Source organism: Aquarana catesbeiana, linkage group LG06 (genome assembly GCF_042186555.1).
Source record: "Aquarana catesbeiana isolate 2022-GZ linkage group LG06, ASM4218655v1, whole genome shotgun sequence".
Taxonomy (NCBI): Eukaryota; Metazoa; Chordata; class Amphibia; order Anura; family Ranidae; genus Aquarana; species Aquarana catesbeiana.
The window spans coordinates 294,969,108-294,984,572 of record NC_133329.1 but is presented as its reverse complement, the minus strand read 5'-3'; the positions used below and the strand labels follow the sequence as shown (position 1 = coordinate 294,984,572).

At 44.9% G+C, this 15,465-nt stretch overlaps 1 protein-coding gene across 1 annotated transcript in view; it reads left to right on the top strand.

Moving 5' to 3' along the window:
• The first annotated feature begins 1,371 nt into the window (after positions 1-1,371).
• TSPEAR (thrombospondin type laminin G domain and EAR repeats) overlaps positions 1,372-15,465 on the top strand; it is a 247,921-nt gene continuing 233,827 nt past the window's right edge. Inside the window, exon 1 of the mRNA XM_073633468.1 lies at positions 1,372-2,182. Coding sequence (XP_073489569.1) covers positions 2,089-2,182 — 94 coding nt within the window. The 5' untranslated portion in view covers positions 1,372-2,088. The remainder of the gene's footprint in view (positions 2,183-15,465) is intronic.

Here is a 15,465-nt window from a genome sequence, read left to right as displayed (position 1 = left end):
AGTGCTTTACACACACATGCACACACTCTATTATGTATCAGTTTTCATATTTGCATTTGAGATGCTTGTACAGATAAAGCACTTTTCACTTATTTTACATAGATATTGCTACATAAATATAGGTTTCCTCGTACCCTCTACTGATAATAGTATTTGTTTTACTGAAAATACTCAATGTACTGTTGCTCACAAATGCAATATACTATATAAGCTATGTAGCTATGACAATAAAGTGTAAAATAATAGCAAAAGATAACGGTTAAAAAAGTAATATTGCTGTAGCATATTATTAAATATCCACAATAAAGAATTGAATTAAACCTGTAGAGAGAAATATGAATGACATCATTAACAGTAGGTGACAGGCAGGCAACCAGTTTATTTTACTTATTTTTCTCACTAGAGGTTTCCTTTAAGGCTAGGTTCACACTGCTGCGAATTTTATTGCGAATTTGAGCCGCTGCGATCGCTCAAATTCGCAAGTCATTTTAATAACATTGTTTTCCATGAGTGCTGTTCACATCAATGCGTTGCGAATTTAAGCTGCGTAAAAAAAGGGTCCTGTCCGAGTTTGATCCGTGTGCAATGCGAATTCAGCTCCATAGATTGCAAAATTTGCAGTAGAATCGCAAGAACACACAAAGAATTCGCAATGCAAATTTGCAACGCAATCGGATCAAAATCGCGCTAAATTCGCACTGCAGCAGTGTGAACCTAGCCTAAAAGATAAGTCCATCTTTCTGAACATAAAATCATGGCCACTGTCTGCAGGACCCCCTCTCCCAAACAGAATCTGGGGTTCTTTTTCACACAGGCTTCTGTCATTTTTTGAATTTCTGTGCATGGCTCAGCTGCACAACCACATCATCACCTGCCACACAACTACAAGTCCCTCCTGGCAGTCCAGCAGAGGAAGTAAGAGTTATCAGTGGAATACGAACGAAAGAAAGAAAGAAAGAAAGAAAGAAAGAAAGAAAGAAAGAAAGAAAGAAAGAAAGAAAGAAAGAAAGAAAGAAAGAAAGAAAGAAAGAAAGAAAGAAAGAAAGAAAGAAAGAAAGAAAGAAAGAAAGAAAGAAAGAAAGAAAGAGAAAGAAAGAAAGAAAGAAAGAAAGAAAGAAAGAAGTAAGTTATTTCTCAATAGAGCACAAGTGGGATGATGTCACTGCATTTAAGGAAGCAAGGAAAGAAAGAAAGAAAGAAAGAAAGAAAGAAAGAAAGAAAGAAAGAAAGAAAGAAAGAAAGAAAGAAAGAAAGAAAGAAAGAAAGAAAGAAAAAAGTTATTTCTCAATAGAGCACAAGTGGGATGATGTCGCTGCATTTAAGGAAGGAAGGAAGGAAAGAGAAAGAAAGAAAGAAAGAAAGAAAAAAAGAAGAAAGAAAGAAAGAAAGAAAGAAAGAAAGAAAGAAAGAAAGAAAGAAAGAACAGCAACAGTATAAGAAGAATTGTTGCTCTGTAATCCTATGATTGAAATTACTGGTTTTGAAATGTGTTGATAAGTGAAAGATACTTTCTATCTATGTACCTGAGACACTTGCACTAAGCACACTCAGGTGCACAGCATGCTTGTAGCTCCACCTATGTTAGTAATATATTCTTTGTAAGAGCAGAGTCATTTACAGTGGGAAATTCCTTCACCTGGGGAGGGCTGGGCAAAAGATGAAAAGATCCTGAAGAGGAGAAAATGACTGGGAACAAACTCATTTGAATGTCTGGATATCTGGCTTCTCCCTGTACACTCACCTGCTCATCCCTCACACATACACAACCTCACCTGCTGTGTCGTGAGCAAACAGCTGGCTCTGCTGCTTCTTTTACATGAGTTTGGGAACTGTTGACTTCTGAGAAAAATAAGGCTCATACATGGTATAAAAGACATTATGACTTATTTGAAATTCAGGAAGAAATTATGGAATTTTCTGTAAATGCCCCTTAACATTGCAGAGTATTTTATACAGGATGACTAGAGACTTTGACATTTTTCAATGGCCATGAGAACTTGGGTGCTATTTCTTATCAAGGTGTGGGTTTAACACAAAGAAAGCAGATTTGTTAATACTGTACATGGAACGCATGTTTAAAGTCCACTGATGTCTGCAATTCTTCTGGTTTGTGTTTGGACTATCTTGAACTGGACATCGTTGGGCCTGACCATTGGTGTGAAATCATGGACACCTTGCACAGGTAAGTAAAACTATGACTATAGTTAGGACAATTGACTCTCAAACGTATGCTCTTTTACTGATCTTGTGTTAACTTGTAATTGTCAATTATTTTACAGATTCCCTTTATGTGAATATAGTTATTTATAGGTCTAGGTTATAGGCTAGGTGAAGGAAAATAATCAATTTATAGCTGCTAAATGCATTTTTAGCAATAAGATATGAAATGTTAAATTTTATAAAATAGTAGATTATCAGTTAAATGTTTTTTATGCATGAAGAAAAAATAGTAGGTGGTAGTTATTAAATGAGTTTTTTTTTTTATTATTATTATTACTTTGGATGGGGTAGGGAATTGGTAAAACCCCTGAATTATTTTTGCCAACTGTATTCTTTTGGGGAGATTTGCTTTTGGAGAGAAAATCTCTCCAAATGAGGTAAATGACTTCCTAAAAAGTGGTCCCGTTGAAAGATTTCCCTTATATTGCTGTTCTGGTGACAATTGAAAATTTTGGATTTTTCCTCACTTTTAGTCCCAATGACAGTGGCCATTAGGAGATATAAAGAGGCGTAAAACTACTCAAGCTGGCCTTACATGGTTTGGTTACTTTTGTTCAGCCAGTGGGCTCAACAATAAAAACTGAACCAATTCCCCCATCTACACATTTGTGGTAGATGGGGGAATCCTCCCCACTGTGCTACTGTATTTTGACAGCGGGGGAATCTTCCCCGCTGTCAGAATACACAGTTTAGGGTTGGGTTAGCTGCTGATTGAACTGCTTTTATCCAACAGGGCTGTTGAACATAAGTGGATCGGTAGATGGACTTCTGTTCAACTGCAGTAGCCACACATGGATCAAAACTCGGCCGGTCCCTGCTAAACCAGCTGAATATTGATCCTTCTATGGCCACCTTTAGTGGGGACACAAACAACAATAAAATCTAACGGAGCTTCTAACCCATTGCCATTATATCCAGATTGAAAAAACATCTTTGGCTTTAGCTACACTCTCATTTAAAATTTAGACTTTTCAAAAAATGTTCTATTTTACTAGATAAAAAAAAAACATTTTTAAGATGCTATGTATGGTTTATATCTAAGAAATTGTACCAATGTGTTGAATTATTCAATTGTTTTATTGTCAGAGTATTTCTATCAAGAATAATATTGTATATAGAAGTCATATAGGACTGTCTGTTTAAGGGCGAACTCCAGCCTTACACTTAGTCCTACACGGTTGTAGATCTAAACCCGAGAACAAAAATTTTATACATAACAGGTTACAAGTGCTTAGATATGGAGGCTGCATTTGGTTTATTTTTTCTGGCTAAATACATTTTCTGCTAGAACAAATAAAAATCTGTCAGAAACCCAGTGTTGTTGTAACTTGCTGTCCACTTAATTAAAAGCTATCTTCTTTGAACTACAGAGCACTACTCTTCTTGTGATGGAGATGATGGGAAAGGGAGGTGCTTGTAGTCAAAATCAGAAACACAGCCTAGGGTGACAATGCTGCTCCTTTATACAGTGCAGTAAGTGACTGTTGTCACTCTAGGACAGGAAGTGTATTACTGGTAGTATCACAAGGTGAAAATAAAAGGGAAAAACTGAGAAAAGGAAACAAATCAGCCACCACATCTAAAAACTGGTAAGTCAATATAATTATATTTTGGGGGTTTAGATATGCTTTAACAATCCTGTCTTACTTTGCCTTACTTTGCCTTACTTTGCCCATCAACGCAGCCTCACCTGTGCCTATCAACACAGCCTCACCTGTGTCAATCAACGCAGCCACACCTGTGCCCATCAATGCAGCCTCCCCTGTGCCCATCACAGCAGCATGACCAGTGCCAATTAATGCAGCCTCACCTGTGCTCATCAATGCAGCCTCACCTGTGCCCATTAATGCAGCCTCATCTGTGCCCATCAATGCAAACCGACCAGTGCCCATCAGTGCAGCCTCACCTGTGCCCATCAATGCAGCCTCACCTGTGCCCATCATTGCAACATGACCAGTGCCCACCAATGCAGCCTCACCTGTGCCCATCAATGCAGCCAAGACCAGTGCCCACCAATGCAGCCAAGACCAGTGCCCACCAATGCAGACTCACCCATGCCCATCATTGCAGCATGACCTGTGCCCACCAATGCAGCCTCGCCTGTGCCCATCATTGCAGCATGACCAGTGGCCATCAATGCAGCCTCGCCTGTGCACATCATTGCAATGTGACCTGCGCCCATCATTGTAGTGTGACCTGTGCAGAGGAAGAGAGAGGGCGGCCGGATCATCACAGGGCAGGGATTGCCCGCTGTAGCAGCTTTCTTTTGAATTGCCATCTACTCGCAGTCACGCACAGTCCTGCCTCCTGCCCTGGCGCCTTTGACTGTCCACGTCCAATGCCGGGACATGTTCTGTCTGTCACAGGCGATGGGTTAGGAGGCGGGACTGCTTGTGACCGCGAGCATACAGCAATTCAAATGAAAGCTGTTACAGCGGGCAATCCCCACTCTGATGATCCAGCCAGCTCGCCTCTTCCTCCCCTCTCTCTTCCCCTGGGTGATTGCTGGGAGAACAGCTCCCATTTAACCCCGCCTGCCGTTGGTGCTCGCCCCCCCCTCTCCGAGGCAGCCCACGCTTGCCAGAAATCAATTTGAGGGCTGGCGTCTACAATTTCGACACAAACCATATTATTATTGAATTTTGTTAAAAATTACTTTTCCTTTTCAATTTGCAGCTCTGTAGTTTTCTGAAAATGCAATGCAATATGGCTACCTGGAGCTGTTTTGTACACAGAGTGTGTACATAACACCCCCCAGAAACTTAATTTCTTGCTTGTGTGATTGGCACATCAATTTTCCTAAAAATCTGCACTAAGATACAAGTCAGATTTCAGGCATCCCCTGCAACAAAAATGTCATTTTTGGTGAGATACCTTTAATAGGAAATCATGGCTAAAGTGATGCAGGCCCAGCAGCTTTCCTCATTAGAGCCTTGCAGGTGCACAGCTGATTGATAATTATAAAACCACTCTCATTAGACTCACTTAGCACAGGGGCACAGAGGAACAAACAGTGATTTCTTAAGAATAACAAAATGTTAAAATCCTTTTAATGTACATAGATCACCCAGAGGAGAATGCATTTTTTTCTCAACAAAAGTGGAGTTACGCTTTAACAATCACTTTAATTCCTGCATAGCCAACCACCCATGTCTATGTTTATGGCCACACTTAAAAGCTAGTATCTCCAAAGAACAGCACTGTGACTGTTTGCAATCATCTGCACTGTGGAACTTATGAAGCAGAATACCCCTTTATTGAATTTTATATACATGAATATGAATGTAGAAACGGTGTAAATCAATTTCTTGCTTAATCTTACAATAATTAGTACTTAAAAAGGGCACTTAACACGGACTGTAAATCCCCTTTATTTTCCTCAGGTAAGATAGTAAGATATCCAATCAAAAGGATTTGGTAAGTGCAGCTCAGGTCAGAGTAGCTTTGTTCTTTTTAATAGTGAAAAAAATTGCAGTCAAATTCAGTAATATTACAATATGGAAGGTGCAGAGAGAGTAACTCAGTCTCAGTGCAATGAAAGAACATGTATTGAAATAATGCAGACAGTTCACAAATAACCCGGTGGGAAGGCAGCCCAACCAGAAACAGGTACAGTTCCAACAGCATGTAGAGAGCAGAATGCAGCGGAACTGACAGTGTCTGTAAAGAGGGGAAGAATGCTGCCTGGCCATCTTGTGCCCAAATAGGTGTCCAACAAAGTTGCAAGCCCTATGCTTTCCCTCCTCATCAGGAACCTTTCCCTGCCTCTCGTACCATCCTTACCAGGCAGGGTACCTGTTCCTATTCTACCAATCTGCAAAATGAGTGTCAAATCTGGTTACCAGAGTCACATGAGGCGGCAACATCCAATTGGATGCTTCTCCAGTGACCCAGGAAACCATAGAAGAACTATGTTCCTCTTGACTTCCTCTCAAACTGCAGCGCCGCTGTGGAAGAGCGCCACCTGCAGTGGAGAAAGTAGACTGCACCTGACTACATGCCAGTAGGCAAAAAACATGCCTACTATACCAACAGGAATACCCAGTAGTGTATACGATGCAGCTTTTGATTCTGAATTTCACCTCAACAAAACCTAGAGAAATCTTCCATCTGAAGTACCTGACTGATCCTGCCAGTAACCTTTTTTCCTTGCTCTAAACTGACCACACAAAACACAGAAGCTGATCTATATTAGCATGGTCAGTTTTCATCCTTTGGCTGGCCATTCAGAGGTAAAGAACACTATACAGACACACAACATGCTTGTATTGGGTACACACACTGGGGTTTATTTACCAAAGGCAAATAGACTGTGCACTTTGCAAATTGCAGTTGCACTCAGCAAGAGCAATTGCTCCAGAGAATAGTAAACGAGCAGAATATCTGCTGACTTTCATCATCCAATCATATGCAAGCCTAAATGCTGTTTTTTATTTTCTTTGCATGTGATTGGGTATTCTTTGCAAAGTGAAGCTTTACCTCATTTACTAAGCTCATTTGCACAGTCTGGAGCACAGTCTATTTGGCTTTGGTAAATCAACCCACTGTGTCCTGCACAGTGTCCTGTAACCCCACCACCATTACCAGAAAGAAGGTGTGGCCATCAATCCCTCCATACAGTGCAACGCTGACTTTGCAAATGGATGCATTCAGTCACCTTGAGATCCATTGCTATAGAAAGTGTATAGCCTCACTGTACAAATCAAGCAAAGTATATCTTAGTAAGATGTACCATCGTCCAAATTAATTGAGGAGAAAAATTTGGGAGTACGGACCCCACCCCCGACACACCAAAAGAGAAATAGCAAGTGGACTATTGCGGTACAAGAGGTATAGCGAATAATACAAATTACTGATAAAAATTTCACAACATTTATTTATACAAAAATAGCAAAAAAAACAACAAGACATATAGTTAAAAGGTTTAGATGACATGATATTTCGACATGTTTACAAAATACAAAGGATAAATACCATATACAAAATTTCATACAATTATATAATGGGGGAGATGAAAAAAAGTGATGGAACTGCTTATCCGAGCCTCAGGGGGTGTGCAGCAATGAGGTAACCTGACTGGGTCTCCCCCGGCGATTGGGAAGGGGGTATAAAACACCGGCCAAAGTCTGTGTGAAGTAAATATGGGGGTGAAAATTCATATGATCAATGCAGGTGTCAGTCATAAATGTTGAAGTAATAAATTGAGGAGGAGGAAAGGAAACAGGGAAGGAATGGGAGAAGGGAAAGAGGAGGGGGAAGAAAGGGGAAAGAAAAGGGAGGGGGACAAGAAAAAGGGATATGGGAAGGACATAAAGTGCAGGGACAATGATTGACAGTGAAAACAGGGAAGAGACATGAAAGAAAAGGACAAGGTGCTATCAGTGAGGGGATTAAAAGCCAGGTACCACAGGGGACAAATAACCGATAAAATAAAATACAACCGTGAGGTGTTCAGTAGGATATCATGCAAAAAAATGTGTAAAAAACCTAGTGGTGAATAAAGCAGGTGAAGAGATCAAAGGCTAAAAGCCAAAAAGTGGTGAAACAGAAAATAAAAAGACTGACATCTACCTATGTCAAATATATGTTAATGTATGGAGCCCAGAACTCTGAAGCCATGGGAGTATGTCAGCGTCACAGGTTTGAGTGGGTCTAAGTTGGCAGCATCGAAGCTAAATAGCAATAGGCATGAGAACATGAAGAGCGATGTCCAAGATCTAAAAAAGGTAAGATCAAACCAGGGACATAATTGATAGCCTGTTAAATATGTTTATAATGGTAAAGTATGGTGCAGCTATCTAACACCTACATAGGTGTGACCAGGCATAGGTATATGCATAAAGTGGGGCTTACCAGTGGTGCTGTCTTCCAGGGCTCATCTGGGTCTTCTTCTGGCCTGGGTCTATGGCGGTGTATATCCACCATATAAAAATCCCCTTCAACCTCGTGACGTGGGGATGGCATCAGGGTCCCACACATCACGGGGTCAAGGGTCCCGCAGTGCGCGCGCGCGGGGACAGCGCACGAACGCCTGCGCACTGGCCTCGAGGCCACTAGGCTGGGGATAATGCATGCCTGATGCGCGCGCATTCCAAGCCATTGGGCTGTACCTAGGCAAGGAGTGCACGCGATGTATCGCACACAAGCCTGCAGAGGGAGGGTGGGACCGAGGTCCTCAATGAGGTCAGTGCAAGCAGCCAGGGCGGCATATACCAGGGGAAAGCCTGCACCTGACCACCAGGGAACCTACCCATCGCCGGGGATAAAAACGAAGTCAGGGGGAGTCAATTGCCATCAACCACCCAGAGACAAAGGCAAAGAGCCCAAAAAAAATAATTAACAGTAATCATAAAAAACAAATACAACAATTGATATACTAACCATAAATATAAATGAATTAAACATGCAAAAAGTGTTAAGTGTTCAAGAAAAATGAACAAAGCAAAAAAAAAAAAATTGAATGTCCTCAAATTATAAGTTCCCAAATTGGGAATGCAATCATGGGTAATAGATAGAGCGGGCTGAATAGCTGGCAGGAGATTAGTTGACCCAAGGAGACAGTTGCACATTAGGATAATGGGGAGGCGCTGATCGATCTGTTAGAGTAAGGAGTTAACTTCGTTCAAACCCAGGGGGGACAGTGGCATTAAGCCTTTCTATCCAAAGGGCTTCTCTTTGTAGTAATATCTTATCTCGGTCACCTCCCCTAACATCAGGTGGTACCACTTCCAATGCAAGGAACCCTACAGCTTTAGTCATCTGAACCTTTTAACTATATGTCTTGTTGTTTTTTTGCTTTTTTTGTATAAATAAATTTTGTGAAATTTTTATAAGTAATTTGTATTATTAGCTATACCTCTTGTACCGCAATAGTCCACTTGCTATTTCTCTTTTGGTGAGTCGGGGGTGGCGTCCCTACTCCCAAACTTTACTCCTTGAGATCCATTGCCTCCAGGGGCGGACTGACCATTCGGGCATTCGGACGCCAACTGAGGGCCCGTGGCCAGTAGGGAGCCTGTGGGAAGCTCCCGCTCGTCGGATCTAGGGGTATGCTGCTGGCAGTCACGTTGCGTCGGAGCCGTTCTGCCGCTGTGGGGGGGCCCAAGACACAGCATCTCCCCCTGCACCTCTGGCTTTCAGTTTGGGATGCAGTGGGGGGAGTGGGGAGAGTGGGAGGCGTCAATCAGCAGCTCTGTGGTGCTCGCGGCATCTCCCTGGGGCTAGTATTTCTCCTCCAGTGTGTATACAGTGGAGAGGGGAGGGGCCTCTGACCCGGGCAGCTACAAGTTTCACTCTTCAGTGTACAAGTGAGTTGCTCTGCTTGTACACTGTTGCCGACTGCTGCCTGGGTCAGAGGCTCCTCCCATCTCCACTGTACAGAATCAGGAAGAGAACTACAATCCCCAGTGAGATCCCACGGTCCCCAGGCACCAGGTACAAGGGAACCTCTGGGGGGTTAAGTCTGGGGACCCTGATGTATGGGGGGGGCTCTCTGGGGACCCTAATGTATGGGGGGCTCTCTGAGGACCCTGATGTATGGGGGGGCTCTCTGGGGACCCTGATGTATGGGGGCTCTCTGGGGCCCCTTATGTATAGGGGGTCTCTGGGGAGCCTGATGTATGGGGGGCTCTCTGGGGACCCTGATGTAAGGAAGAGGCTCTCTGGGAACCCTGATGTAGGGGGGGCTCTCTGGGGACCTTGATGTATGGGGGGGCTCTCTGGGGACCCTAATGTATAGGGGGGCTCTCTGGGGACCCTGATGTATGGGGGGCTCTCTGGGGACCCTGATGTATGGGGCTCTCTGGGGACCCTGATGTATGGGGGGGCTCTCTGGGGACCCTGATGTATAGGGGGGCTCTCTGGGGACCCTCATGTATGGGGGGGCTCCCTTGGGACCCTGATGTATGGGGGGCTCTCTGGGGACCCTGATGTAAGGAAGAGGCTCTCTGGGGACCCTGATGTATGGGGGGCTCTCTGGGAACCCTGATGTAGGGGGGGCTCTCTGGGGACCTTGATGTATGGGGGGCTCTCTGGGGACCCTAATGTATAGGGGGGCTCTCTGGGGACCCTGATGTATGGGGGGTTCTCTGGGGACCCTGATGTATGGGGCTCTCTGGGGACCCTGATGTATGGGGGGGGCTCTCTGGGGACCCTGATGTATGGGGGGCTCTCTGGGGACACTGATGTATGGGGGGGCTCTCTGGAGACCCTGATGTATGGGGGCTCGCTGGAGACCCTGATGTAAGGGGGGCTCTCTGGGGACCCTGATGTAAGAGGAGGCTCTCTGGGGACCCTGATGTAAAGGGGGGCTCTCTGGGGACCCTGATGTAAGGGGGGGGTCGGGGGCTCTCTGGGGACCCTGATGTAAGGGGGGAGCTCTCTGGGGACCCTGATGTAAGGGGGGGGCTCTCTGGGGACCCTGATGTAAGGAGGGGGTTCTCTGGGGACCCTGATGTAAGGAGGGGGTTCTCTGGGGACCCTGATGTAAGAGGAGGTTCTCTGGGGACCCTGATGTAAGGGGAGGCTCTCTGGGGACCCTGATGTAAGGGGAGGTTCTTTGGGGACCCTGATGTAAGGGGAGGTTCTCTGGGGACCCTGATGCAATGGGGGGGGCTCAGGGGACCCTTATGTAAGTGGTGGTTCTGCACTCAGATATGTAATGAATTATATATATGTATATATATATATATATATATATATATATATATATATATATATATATATTAGTGCAGCGCTAAATTCTTGAAGCAGAAGAAATATAAATTAAGTGAAAACAAACTGAACCAGAAAACTTAAGCAGACAATATTAACCACTTAAGGAACGACCTCGTTTTGGATTTTAGGTGTTTACATGTTTAAAACAGGGTTTTTTTGCTAGAAAATTACTTAGAACCTCCAAACATTATATATGTTTTTTCTTCTAACACCCTAGAGAATAAAATGGCGGTCCTTGCAATACTTTTTTTTGCACCGTATTTTCGCAGCGGTCTTAAAAGTGCACTTTTTTGGAAAAAATTCACTTTTTTGAATAAAAAAATAAGACAACAGTAAAGTTTGCCCAATTTTTTTTTTAAATATAATGTTACACCAAGTAAATTGATACCCAACATGTCACGCTTGAAAATTGCGCCCGCTCGTGGAATGGCGTCAAACTTTTACCCTCAAAAATCTCCATAGGCGACGTTTAAAAAATTCTACAGGTTGCATATTTTGCGGTACAGAGGAGGTCTAGAGCTAGAATTATTGCTCTCGCTCTACTGGTCGTGGCGATACTTCACATGTGTGGTTTGACCACCGTTTTCATATGCGGGTGCTACTTGCGTTCGCTTCTGCGCGCGAGCTCGTCGGGACGGGGGGGTTTAAAAACATTTTTTTTTTAATTTTTATTATTTATTTTACATTATTTTATTTATTTTTACACTGTTTTTTTTTTTTTTAAATTGTGTCACTTTTATTCCTATTACAAGGAATGTAAACATCCCTTGTAATAGAAAAAAGCATGACAGGACCTCTTAAATATGAGATCTGGGGTCAAAAAGACCTCAGATCTCATATTTACACTAAAATACAATATAAAAAAAAAAAAAAAAAGTCATTTAAAAAAATTACATTTGAAAAAATGTGCCTTTAAGAGGCGTGGACGGAAGTGACGTTTTGACGTCGCTTCCGCCCAGCAGTGTCATGGAGACGAGTGGGGGCCCATCTTAGCATCACTCGTCTCCAGGCACAGGGCGGAGACAGATGCGATCTGGTGCCCTCCGCCGCTTACCGGAGCCGTCGGTAGCGGCGGAGGGCACCGGATCGCGGCGGGAGGGGGGGCCCCTCTCCCGCCACCGATAAAAGTGATCTCACGGCGAATCCGCCACAGGTACCACTTTTATCTGAAAGCCGTCCGCCACACGAAAACAGGGATACCGGGGTTATGCCAGCTAGCTGCTGCCATAACAACGATATCCCCGTTCAAAGTTTGGACGTACATTGTCGTGCGGCAGTCGGTAAGTCGTTAAAATGTGCTATTGTTATGAAAATTAAATCACCCGGTGGCATAAAAATAAATCACATATACATAATTGATATGCACACAAACAAAATAGCATTGGTGATCCTCAGATGTGGATCAGTGTAATCCACAATAGCAGTATTCAGAGTTCCAATACATTTGCAAGAGGAAAAAAAGGGGGTGGCCAGTGAATAGTGCGATCGGCACTGTGATGAGAAAAGGAGTCCCTTATCCAATGAAGCGAAACACCCAGGTGAGTAAGTTGTCTCCTTACCAGCTGAAAAGACCAATATGTTGGTCTCACCGAGCCCAGGGAATGATGTTGATTGCAGTTGGTGAGGGTCTGGTGGATCAGATTCTGCTGGATGAACTCGGACAGTCCCTGACTCTGAAGCTGAAAGTGATACTGCCTACCACAGACGGAGCAGCCCCTGGTCCCTTTCATCCTCTCTGATGACACAGATGCCACAGCCCTGAAGTTCCTTTAAGGTTTTTGGGAGACCATAATTCCCTGGGCTTGGTGAGACCAACATATTGGTCTTTTCAACTGGTAAGGAGACTTACTTACTCACCTGGGTGTTTCGCAAAAAATTGTAAAAAATCTAATTTCTTTATCAGTTTAGGCCAATATGTATTTTGCTACATGTTTTTGGTAAAAATCCCAATATGCTATGGTATATTTTTGAAGAATTTTTATTTATTTTTTTACTATTAATGGTTACTGTACTAATGACACTGACAGGGAAGGGGTTATCACCAGGGGCGATCAAAAGGTTAAATGTGTTCCTAGGAAGTGCTTTCTAACTGTGTGGGAGAGGTGCTTTAAATGTGGGAAGACAGATCTGTGTTCCTGTTTAGCAGAAACACAGGATCTCGGTCTTCCCTACTAACAGAATGGCGATCTGACTTGTTTACATCGGCAGACCACCGTTCTGCCTCTGTTGGAAACGATCTGCCGGACCCGCTGATTAGCTCTTGGTGTGTCCAATCACAGCAGCAGCCCCGCAAGTGCAGAATCAAGTACCTGTACATGATTCTACTCACAGGAGACACAGCCCTGCAGTAAATGTACGTGGTTAATGTGAGTTTATTTTTCTTTATTTTCTTAACTCTTTAACCACTTGCCGACCGCCTAACGTATATATACGTCGGCAGAATGGCACGGGCAGGCAGAATCACGTACCTGTACGTGATCTGCCTCCCGCGGGCGGGGGGTCCGATCGGACCCCCCCCCGGTGCCATCGGCGGTCGGCATCTGACTGGGAGCGTCGGGAGGCGAGGGGGAGACCATCCGATCGTGGCCCCCCCCTCGCGATCGCTCCCAGCCAATGGGAATCCTCCTCTGCCTGTGTATAGTTTCACACAGGCAGAGGATGTGATGTCATCTCTCCTCGGTCTGGCAGTTTCCGTCCCAGCGCCGAGGAGAGAAGACATGTAAGTGCACAACACACAAACACACACAGTAGAACATGCCAGGCATACCTTACACCCCCGATCCCCCCCCGATCGCCCCCCGATCCCCCCCCAATCACCCCCCCCCCCGTCACAAACTGACATTAGCAGTATTTTTTTTTTTTTTTTTTTTCTGATTACTGCATAATGTCAGTTTGTGACAGTTACAGTGTTAGGGCAGTGAATATTACCCCCCTTTAGGTCTAGGATACCCCCCTAACCCCCCCTAATAAAGTTTTAACCCCTTGATCACCCCCTGTCACCAGTGTCACTAAGCGATCATTTTTCTGATCGCTGTATTAGTGTCGCTGGTGACGCTAGTTAGGAACGTAAATATTTAGGTTCGCCGTCAGCGTTTTATAGCGACAGGGACCCCCATATACTATCTAATAAATGTTTTAACCCCTTGATTGCCCCCTAGTTAACCCTTTCACCACTGATCACCATATAAGTGTTACGGGTGACGCTGGTTAGTTTGTTTATTTTTTATAGTGTCAGGGCACCCGCCGTTTATTACCTAATAAAGGTTTAGCCCCCTGATCGCCCGGCGGTGATATGCGTCGCCCCAGGCAGCGTCAGATTAGCGCCAGTACCGCTAACACCCTCGCACGCAGCATACGCCTCCCTTAGTGGTATAGTATCTGTACGGATCAATATCTGATCCGATCAGATCTATACTAGCGTCCCCAGCAGTTTAGGGTTCCCGAAAACGCAGTGTTAGCGGGATCAGCCCAGATACCCGCTAGCACCTGCGTTTTGCCCCTCTGCCCGGCCCACCCAAGTGCAGTATCGATCGATCACTGTCACTTACAAAACACTAAACGCATAACTGCAGCGTTCGCATAGTCAGGCCTGATCCCTGCGATCGCTAACAGTTTTTTTGGTAGCGTTTTGGTGAACTGGCAAGCACCAGCCCCAGGCAGCGTCAGATTAGCGCCAGTACCGCTAACACCCACGCACGCACCGTACACCTCCCTTAGTGGTATAGTATCTGATCGGATCAATATCTGATCTGATCAGATCTATACTAGCGTCCCCAGCAGTTTAGGGTTCCCACAAACGCAGTGTTAGCGGGATCAGCCCAGATACCTGCTAGCACCTGCGTTTTGCCCCTCCGCCCGGCCCAGCCCAGCCCACCCAAGTGCAGTATCGATCGATCACTGACACTTACAAAACACTAAACACATAACTGCAGCGTTCGCAGAGTCAGGCCTGATCCCTGCGATCGCTAACAGTTTTTCTGGTAGCGTTTTGGTGAACTGGCAAGCACCAGCCCCAGGCAGCGTCAGATTAGCGCCAGTACCGCTAACACCCACGCACGCAGCATACGCCTCCCTTAGTGGTATAGTATCTGATCGGATCAATATCTGATCCGATCAGATCTATACTAGCGTCCCCAGCAGTTTAGGGTTCCCACAAACGCAGTGTTAGCGGGATCAGCCCAGATACCTGCTAGCACCTGCGTTTTGCCCCTCCGCCCGGCCCAGCCCAGCCCACCCAAGTGCAGTATCGATCGATCACTGTCACTTACAAAACACTAAACGCATAACTGCAGCGTTCGCAGAGTCAGGCCTGATCCTTGCGATCGCTAACAGTTTTTTTGGTAGCGTTTTGGTGAACTGGCAAGCACCAGCGGCCTAGTACACCCCGGTCGTAGTCAAACCAGCACTGCAGTAACACTTGGTGACGTGGCGAGTCCCATAAGTGCAGTTCAAGCTGGTGAGGTGGCAAGCACAAGTAGTGTCCCGCTGCCACCAAGAAGACGAACACAGGCCCGTCGTGTCCATAGTGCC